The following is a 9680-nucleotide window of genomic DNA, read 5'->3' on the forward strand; positions in this document are numbered from 1 at the left end:
AGAGCAACCTGAACCTTCTGACTCCTTAAACCTCTAAATTGGTGTTTCTTGGGGGGTCTCTGTTCTCTATAGAAATATGTATTTTGTACTTCTGGTTTTTTTAATAGATCCAAACCTCAAAGACCAAACAAACCAACCAGGTGATGGCTCTCAGCTACCAATAAATATGATGCAACAACAAATGAATGTAATGCCACAAGTGAATGCACAACACCAGCCTATGCATATCTTCCCATATCCAGTGGGTGTTCATGCTCCTATTATGAACATCCAACACAATCCATTTAACATTCACCCTCCGCTGCCCATGCATCTCCATACAGGAGTACCTCTCATACAGGTAGCTGCTCCTACCAGTGTGTCTCAGGGATTACCACCACCTCCACCTCCTCCCCCACCATCTCAGCAAGTCAGCTACATTGCTTCACAACCAGATGGAAAACAATTGCAGGTATGTTTTTCAGAAATCATGGTCTAATCAATATAGTCATAAAACATAGTTAAGCAGTGTTACATCGATCAAGAGTATATTGTATTAAAATACTCTAAAGCTTGTCAAATATATAATAACCATTCTTCTTCCTCCTGAAAAAAGGTGACAAAGAAGTATTTATGGGGAAATTGATTTGTTCTGAAACATCTTTTAAAACGTTAGCCAGAATGCACAATTTTTACTGTTTGTGTGTAGTTCAGTAGCACCCAGAGATGTCAACCAAGAATGGGATGTTGCATTGTTTCCTCATAGTTTGTCCAATATCAAATTTTGTGTGTACAAAAGAGATTTCAATTCTAGTAGTTTTTAGAAATTGGATACTAAATTATTCTGAATATTCTTCCCATTTCAGCAGAGTGGTGGCTTTATGCTCTGGAAGAGGTTATATATTCTGTAGTGTGAGGAAGCTTTTGTTGTCTCATTTAACAATCCTCTAAATCAGTGATTCCCAACCTTTTTTTGGTGCCCTCTCTTGGATGGTTCAGCACAGGGTTACCCCTACAATGTCCCCTTGCACCATTTCCTTATGCCATTGCTTGTGTCTGTTTTTCTTTTCCACTTGCCTTTTTTTTTCTCCCCTTGTCTTCATCCTTTTTTTCTTTCTAATCATTTTTACTTATTTTATTTTGGCTCTTTTACCTATTGTGTATAGTCTCTGTCCCTCCTCTTTGGTGCTGCAGTCCGCACCCCATTTCTCTAGTCATCAGAAGTCTCAGTTCTGCTGGAGATAGTGGGGCATCTTTGTGCCTCACAAGGTTGGTAGTTCCTGTGGCGCTCCAGAGAAGTGAAGTTTGGGCTGGTGGGCTGTTGCCTTAGCCGTCAGCTCTGTACATGTGAGCTTCTCCCACAGCCAGTCATTACATTAGGAGCCACACAGGAATGCTGAGGAAAGATGAGTGGCTTTCAGGAGGTTACCTATCACATTACCTGAACACACAGCAGCACATTTGAAGAATGTGGAAGCTGATCTGGAGTTCTGCACATTTTCTCATCTATGCTGATCCTCAGCCTTGGCCTGTGACCCCAAACTAATCTGGTATCCTTCCCTCTGTATCCTAGGTTGGAAAACTGTTCTAGAAAATGTTTCTTTTCAATTGCTGTCAGTCTTTAATATCCACAACCTCAACATCACAGAAACAAAGGGAAATAACCATTGGAAATATTGACTTATATGAATGAATGGCACATTTCAAATGTTTTGCAGACACAATGGTAAAATACTATTATAACTAAAATGCAGGCTGCGTGTCTATTTGGTTTAGTTCTGCTATCTGAAATAATTAAAACTAGATTTTTACAATGGGAAATTCAATATTCTAATCCCGGAAGCATGAGAGAGCTGAAGTGTTTCTGTGAACCCTTCGCTAATGGAATTGTCCAGTGACTCAATAAATATGACTGTAAAGTATTTAGTAAGATGTATTGCTCAAAGTATGATACGAAACTGAGACTACTGATTTCTGTGTGCTGCCCCTCTCTCATTATGGAATGGTGTCCATGCTGAGTCATGAATCTTTTAGTACTTTGTAATATCATTGACCATGAGGCCTCGTCTACATTTAAATTAGATCAACCTCAGAGTTGGGAAAATGTTGCACCCCAGTGTAGATGTGGCAAGGTTGACTGAATTCTTCCATCAATGTAGGAGATGTCTACGCAGTAGCGTAGACATGCCCTGAGTTGCCTGAAGGGTCTTTTGGGAATATAATAGATTTGCTCCTTCTTTAGAGAGGTCTTTGAGGATAGTGTTGCATAGTTACTTGTCCTTGTGTGAGTCCTGCAACATTCCAGTTTTTCCCTTCCTATTCAGTGTTTATAAGAAACAATGAAGGAAGGTTGAGGATTGTTTTAACTGGATTGTTATCAGTGTAATGTTGATATCCAGCTCTATATCTCCTTTACATTTGAACTCAAATTCTAGTTTCACTGCTGCCCAATCTGGATAAATATAAACTGGCTGTGACTCAACCTGCATAATATAGAAGTGATGCTTCTAGGGAGAAGCATTTGGAGCAGCAGGCAAGAGGTGGCATTTGCACCTATAGGAGCTGTTGGCACTATTGTTGTTCCTTGATTCCAAGGTAGCAGCAATGTTTGCTGATATCTCGGAATGTACGGGAAATGGCTTTTCCTCAGGTGTAGCCTTCAGTGGTCGTCTGGTCTCTTACTTCTAGTCTTGACTGAGCGCTGGCTATGGCTACTCCTGAAGTTCACAAGAAGGTCCACCTCTTGCGAAACATAGAAGCAAACCTTCTAAGACATACGGACAGACATTCTCACACCTGAGCTCAAGCACGTGCATAAGCTTTCCTTTTTGTGTATGCATTTCAAGCTGCTAGTGGTGATTTTTTTTTAAAGGTGTGAAGGATCTAGGAACTGATTTATCTAACAGACACATTCCTGTACACTGCCATGAGAGCTAAAAGTGTCTGGGAAGTACTTGCCTTCAGAACCTAAATTTGAACATGTCCATTTCCATTTGCAGCACCATTCTTGGGAATTCTTTCCCAGTAGGTAGAAGTCCACCTCAGCCAGGGTCCATCAGCTTTAATGACATGATGCAAGGTGCATTTATTTTGTTCAGGCTTTCATTAACTGTTTTTGTTCTTGTGTGTGTTAATCTTTATATAAAAGTGGCTGGCTGCTATAGCAACAGCTGATGTAGAAATTAGCTGCTAACCTAAGTACCTGTGGTATTCGTGCATTTACTACACTTGCTGAGAGTTCTAGAAAGTAACAGTTATTGAATATCTGAAGAATAATGTATTAACTGCCGGTAACTTTTTAAAACAGGGTATTCCTAGTGCTCCTCATGTAAGTAATAACATGAGTGCACCACTCTTGCCTGCTCCAACAGCAGTCCTGGGAAATGTGGGAACAGTTCAGGGACCAAGTTCTGGTAATGCAACATCATCAAGTCACATCAAAACCTCTAATGCTGCTGTAAAATTTGCAGAAGGCAAAGTAAGTGTTACGGTGGAAGCCAGCGCAGATAGCTCGAAGAAAGACCAGGCAAGTTCAGAGTTGAGAGCAATATATATAATTCTACAGTGTTAAAATTAGAGAGCAAATGTGTCAGTCTCTTTTTTTATGTATGGGATACTCATTGCTGTCATCCTTAAACTTCCATGGAAACTGTGTAACTACAAAAAACAAATTAATTTTTTATCTAACAAAATATTAATACTTTTAGAGCTACACTTCTGTAAGTACTTAAAAATATTTTAAAGTGTAATTAATTAGTGGGCCACATTCTGCTCCAGATAAGTATGTGTGGTTCTCATTGACATCTGTGGAAGTTGGTTGTGTGTTCAAATATTAGGGCAGAACTTTGACCCTGTTTCTGACAGCCTTAATTTAAGAGAAACTTTCAGTCTGCAAAGCCTTTCTTACTTTGATTGTTCGAATTAACTTTAAATAATCTTTTCATGTTTTAAAAAGACAAAAAATTGCACACATACTTATCTAAAAATCTGGTATTTTTCTTTTGACAGAAATTGTTAATTCAGGAAAAAGCAGCACAAGAGGTAAAACTGGCTATTAAACCTTTCTACCAGAATAAAGATATTACCAAGGAGGAATATAAAGAAATTGTGCGGAAAGCAGTAGATAAAGTAAGTTGTATTCGGGAATTACTTTTTAATAGTCTAAAAATATACATACATTAATATTTTAATTGCTCCTCCATCCCACCCCCAGCAATATTGGAAAAAAGGTAATGAGTTGAGGGTGCTCAGCATCTTGCAACCTCAGGTACATTTGTTCATTCCATAGACAAAAAATAACAGTGGGGAGTAGGTAGATCTTGCCTTATTAAATTAATAAAACAGCCTTCCTGATTTCTTTGTTTTGCCCATCTTAGTGAAAGTAAGCATTATTTATCTGTGAGTAACTCTTTACTGACAGCTCTGAAGAATTGACGGGGTGTGTGTGTGTGCGTGTGATATATATATATATATTTTTTCTGTTGTAGGTTTGTCATAGCAAGAGTGGAGAAGTCAATTCTGCAAAAGTGGCGAATCTAGTGAAAGCATATGTAGACAAATACAAACATTCACGGAAGAAAAATCCAGAGGAAGTAGTCTCTGCTGAAAGAAAGAGAGAGTAAAATGAAAACATGATCAAGATAAATCTGCAAAGTGCAATTTCAACATGAATTATTAATTGAAAATTATTCATGATTGATTGGAATCTGGTTTTGATAAAATTATTTTTCAATGTAGTATATGTTTTGTTCTAAATAAATATAGATCTAACTGCAACTTCTTTATCCCTTTTCAAAAAAAGATGCTTAAAAGAAAGTAAAAGGCGTAAAGGAGGGTGCATTTTTATTAGAAATGTACGATTGTATGGATACTAGCAGATGTACAGCATTTTGACTTGAATAATGAAGTGCGTAAAATTAGAAACTTCTAAGTACATTGGTTTTGGAACAGGTATGTACAATACATGTAATCAGTCAGGTTAAAGATATTAAAGTAAGATTTTTCTCTTTGATTTTCCCCTAATTATAATAAAGATAATGTATTCCCCTGACAAATATTTCTAGTGTTAACTGGACGGAGTGATTGCAGGGGTCAGTGTGTGTATATTAAAAAAAAGCACATGGCTATGTCTGAACAGAAGAACTGTTTAGAAACAAAAAAAAAAAATTAAACAGTAAGATTCAGTGTCCAGTATCATGGGCACTGTACATCTGTTGTAACACCAAATAAAGCTTATGCTGCTTGTTTTTGTTTTGTGACTTTTGTTGTAAGATGTTGGGACAAATCTGCTTAATTCTTACGGAAATGAATTGAAGGCTTCAGTTCCAAGAGGTATGGTGCAGGCAACCACAGTACGTATCTAATTCTTCCCTCATCTGGTAAAAGGACCTAGGAAATTATCAATGTGTAGGGCTGGATATGCAGGAATATAAGCACTGGCTTTGTATAGTTCTTCAACTATAGTGAACAAGAGGGACTTCTGTATTAAGTCTTACATGGGTCTCTAATGACCAGAGGTTGTCAGTTGTGCCAATTTTAATTATGTGAGGTATTTTATTAACATGAACTAGTTTGCAAGGGAACACAGCATAGACCACCAAACTTGTCGCTAGAACGGCACAAAGTTATCTTAGGTAACATATGAAATATGTAGTCACATGGTAGCTTTCATATTTCCCAAAACACTTTTTGCAGTAAAGTTAGGTAGAGAGAGTCCCATTCTAAAGGCAAATATGGAAGCCATTAAGTGTGTTACCGAAATGCTTGCAGTGTTGAGTAGAACCTGCTTTACACTGAGAGGGTCTGGTTGCCAAGACCTTGAGATTTTTACCAGCTCTTTATGGAAAAAGCACCAATTCAGCTCCTTAATAAACCTTCAACTTTCATCGGGACAGGGACTAGGAGTGCGGTAGACGGGACCTTGCTTTCCTTCTCCTTTTGAACTGAGTCCCTCAGTACTGCACTCTGGTGATACTGTTGTTTGTGAGCCCAAGACCCTTGTGCTCCAACTAAAGGCCTCAAAAGTGTGAATGTGCCATGCTGACACTTAGTCCCTGCAATGTGGTGTAATATACTTTTGTTTGTTTTACCTTCTGGGATGTTACCATCCACAGAGCTGTCTTTGATAGGGGACTTTCCAATGCTTTTCCATTCCCTTCCATGAGATGAAGGATAAAATAAGCGATATAGACATATATAACTAAATGCTGTCACAAAACAGTTGATAACTTGGTTTTAATAATAACTTTCTGCAGACTTACTGAAGCATTTGACTTGCTGTATTTATTTTTGTGTTCCTAAATCAAACTGTTATGTAAAATGGAGACTGATGGTATAATACATTTTCTATGGTCAAGCCATGTTTTAGATCTTTCAGAAGTGATTCATAAACAGTTGTAGCAATTTGTATGAACTCTCAATCTATTTTAAGCTAGAATTGGTTAGCACTTTTTGACAAATCTTGTAGCAAATTGCTATGTTGATCCTGGTTAATCACGCCATGCGTACTTATTTTTATTGCATTTTCCTCTTCTGATGAATTTTTGGGGTTCAATGATTTTTATATCTTTTTACTCTATACAGTTGAGCCTCACTATAATGCTCCTTTTAGGAAATAGATAAATGTCCTTTTGAAGGGAAGTAGGAGTGAAGGGCTGGAGGGATGGTTGCTTTCAACATTTGCGGGCGGGAAGGCAGGATTTGTTAATCTTTGTTTCCACACTCCTGTCTGGATGACAAGATTCCACTTTCTACCACATTATAATTGGGGCAGTGATTATTATAGTGATGCTCCACTGTATTTCAAATCCTAATGAAGAATATTGGATAGATTAGAATATGATCAGTAAAACTTATTTTTTACAATTGAAATATTTAAGAATTTATCAGAAAATATGCAGTCCATTAAAAATGCATTGCCTTACTACATAGACTCTCCTATATTTTTCCAGAAAAATCAGCAAGGTCTACTTTAATGTGACTGCATTAGAAGGAATATGCTTTAACTTTGTGAACATCTTTTTGTTAAGACTAGTATTAAAGCTGTGTTCCTGTTGATATTTATTGAAACTCTGTTAATCCCTAGTTGTTGGGATTTCCCAACATGCACTAATACAGAATACAAAGTGGCAGCAGGAGCTCTGGGCCCAGTTGATGCTGAGAAGGTTGATAAGATAAGATGAATTTATCTAAATTGCCTTGAGAAAATTTGTTATACATTTTGTGAATATAGGCAAATCACAAGGAATTTCCCCGCACTCCCTCAGATGGTTTCACTGTGCATGCTGCTTGAATGTCTCATCCTAAAGATGTATCTTCAGGAGCACAGTGGCTGGGCAAAGTCTATGCTGTGGTGTTTAAGGCTGGAGTGCTGGCTACTGAAATAATATTCTAAAAATAGTTTTATGTAGTGCATAATATTTTCTAATAAATTCTTTTGACTAAACTTCAAGTAATGTGTCTTTTGGTCTTAAACTATACTGGCTCAGAAGGTTTAATTTAAATGGCTAAATCTTCCACCACAGTCTGTTACAGGAGAGGTTCTGAAATGAATTGCTGTTTTGTAGGCATATAAAACTAAATGGAAGTTACTCTGCTGTATTTGCCATCTCTGTAATCCCCAACTCTCTGTACTTAACTGCTCTTTTACTTAATCATTATAAACATAATTGTGTTTTAACTTTTGGGAGATATGCACAAGTGTATAACATTTTTGTCCAGAATTTAATTATAACCAGAAGGTTTCGCACCTCTCAGGTGGAGTTCTGGGAAAGGGTGTGTTTAAATACAGAGGAGTCTAAAGAGTCATGTTTGTGCCCAGAGGGGCCAGGCAGCTGGACAGTAGGTTCCAGCTCTTAAAAGGGAGTGTTAGACTGCAGGTCTGCACCCTGAGTTGTGTGCCTATAACTCCCAAGATTAAGGGAGTCCAACCACTGCCTCAAGGAACCAGAGGCTTGCTTTCCCCTCACAGCAGTCTGGCAGGTGGCCAGCAAGGGCCACCTGACCCATTAAAACTACAGACTTGCCATGTCTATGGCCACGTCCAGACTAGATATTAAAATCGATTTTAGATACACAACTTCAGCTACGGGAATAACGTAGCTGAAGTCGAATTTCTAAAATCGAGGTACTCACCAGTCTGGACGGCGCTGCATCGATGTCCGCGGCTCTCTGTGTCGATTCCGGAACTCCGTTCGGGTTGATGGAGTTCCGGAATCGATGTAAGCGCGCTCGGGGATCGATACATCGCGTCCAGACTAGACGCGATATATCGATCCCCGAGCAATCGATTTTAACCCGCCGATGCCGTGGGTTAGTCTGGACGAGGGCTATGTAAGAGGTGAAATCTTGACTCTTTAGATTTAATTCAGCAAGGCCAGGTTTCACTCTACTACTTCAGTAATTGTTAAACATACTTTTTCTAATATAAAAGTGGCCTTGGTAGGGGGCAGTGGTGAGGTAGTTTCAAACGAAGGCACTGTAGGAGGGCATGCAGGTGTCTTGGCTATGTGACCAAGGCTTTACTGTTGAAGGAACCTTAAGCCCTCTGATGTTTCATGTTCAGGCTTTATTCTCTGGCCTGTCCTGAAGGACTCCATGGACCACAGGTTGAGAGCCACTAATTCCAGCTGAAGAACTGTCAAGAGCTGTGTAAGCTACTGCTCCAGGATGTGATGTTACAGTCCATCAAACTTTGACAGGCGCATGTTGTAGTGGGTCACATTGGAGCTGTAATGTTAAGAAAAGGGGTGCCCATTCAAGATGTGCTAGCTGGAAAATAGAGGAGCCAAGATGAATAACACTGAGGTAACTAGTAGAAATATCCAATCCTAGGAAGTATGCTCCTGTGACTGTTGTCCATTGGGGCTGCTTCTCCTTTTATTGACACTACTTTAAAAGAAAAGGAAAAAAACCCTTAATCTTCTATTTAAGCTAATGAATTCAACTTCAGCATTCTGTGTTTTTACAGGAAGCTGTTGTACAGATAAAATATACAGTTAACTAGCCCAAGAGCACACAAGAAAGCCTGTAGCAAAGCTGGAAACAAACTGATGATGATTGATGCCTAGTTCTGTGCCTTAATTATAACCATTATTCCTCCCCAATGCCAATGAATCTCCAAATAATATCTATCTTAGATTCTCCAGCTGTAGTTCCAAGAGAATTAAGACAAGGCCACTGGTTTAATACAAGTCTATTTTACCCAGGGCAAACCCTGTGAAAACATGTTAGAAACAGGTTTTAACTATGGTATTGAAACTAAAAAGAGCCTACTCAGAATATTGCATTGGTTTAAAGGTATGATTTGAAACCAATCTAGTTAAATCAGGCTAATGGTTCTGTGGACACTTATTTCAGTAATAAGCTTGGTTTCAAATTGCATCTGTGGGCCTGGTCTACACTATAAAATTAAGTTGGCATAACTTATTCAGGGGTGCAAACAGTGCTAGGTCAACAAGAATTCTTCTGTCACACTAGCTATCGCCTCTTGAGGAGGTGGATTACCTATGCTGCTAGAAAACCCCTCCTGCTGCTGTGGTACTGTCTACAATGAAGAGCTACAGCAGAACAATTATGCTGCTGTAGCATTTCAAGTGTGGACAAGCCCTTAGACTAGTTTAACTAACTTTCTTGTGTAAAGCCATATGCTGCAGGGTCATACATCCTCTCATGCAAAGCCAACTGTTCATTGCGGTGATAGA

General features: G+C 38.7%; 1 protein-coding gene across 3 annotated transcripts in view; it reads left to right on the top strand.

Annotated features, from left to right (window-relative positions):
• Positions 1-7429, top strand: part of SCAF11 (SR-related CTD associated factor 11) — a 50527-nt gene extending 43098 nt beyond the window's left edge. Inside the window, exons 12-15 of one of the 3 annotated variants that reach the window (XM_030548900.1) lie at positions 108-451; positions 3287-3457; positions 3988-4107; positions 4467-7429. In XM_030548900.1, coding sequence (XP_030404760.1) covers positions 108-451; positions 3287-3457; positions 3988-4107; positions 4467-4601 — 770 coding nt within the window. In that variant the 3' untranslated portion in view covers positions 4602-7429. Of the gene's footprint in view, positions 1-107; positions 452-3286; positions 3506-3987; positions 4108-4466 lie in introns of all 3 variants that reach the window. The other 2 variants (XM_030548901.1, XM_030548902.1) reach the window with 2 other exon arrangements.
• Positions 7430-9680: the final 2251 nt, after the last annotated feature.

The sequence above is a fragment of the Gopherus evgoodei genome, chromosome 1 (genome assembly GCF_007399415.2).
Source record: "Gopherus evgoodei ecotype Sinaloan lineage chromosome 1, rGopEvg1_v1.p, whole genome shotgun sequence".
NCBI lineage: Eukaryota > Metazoa > Chordata > Testudines > Testudinidae > Gopherus > Gopherus evgoodei.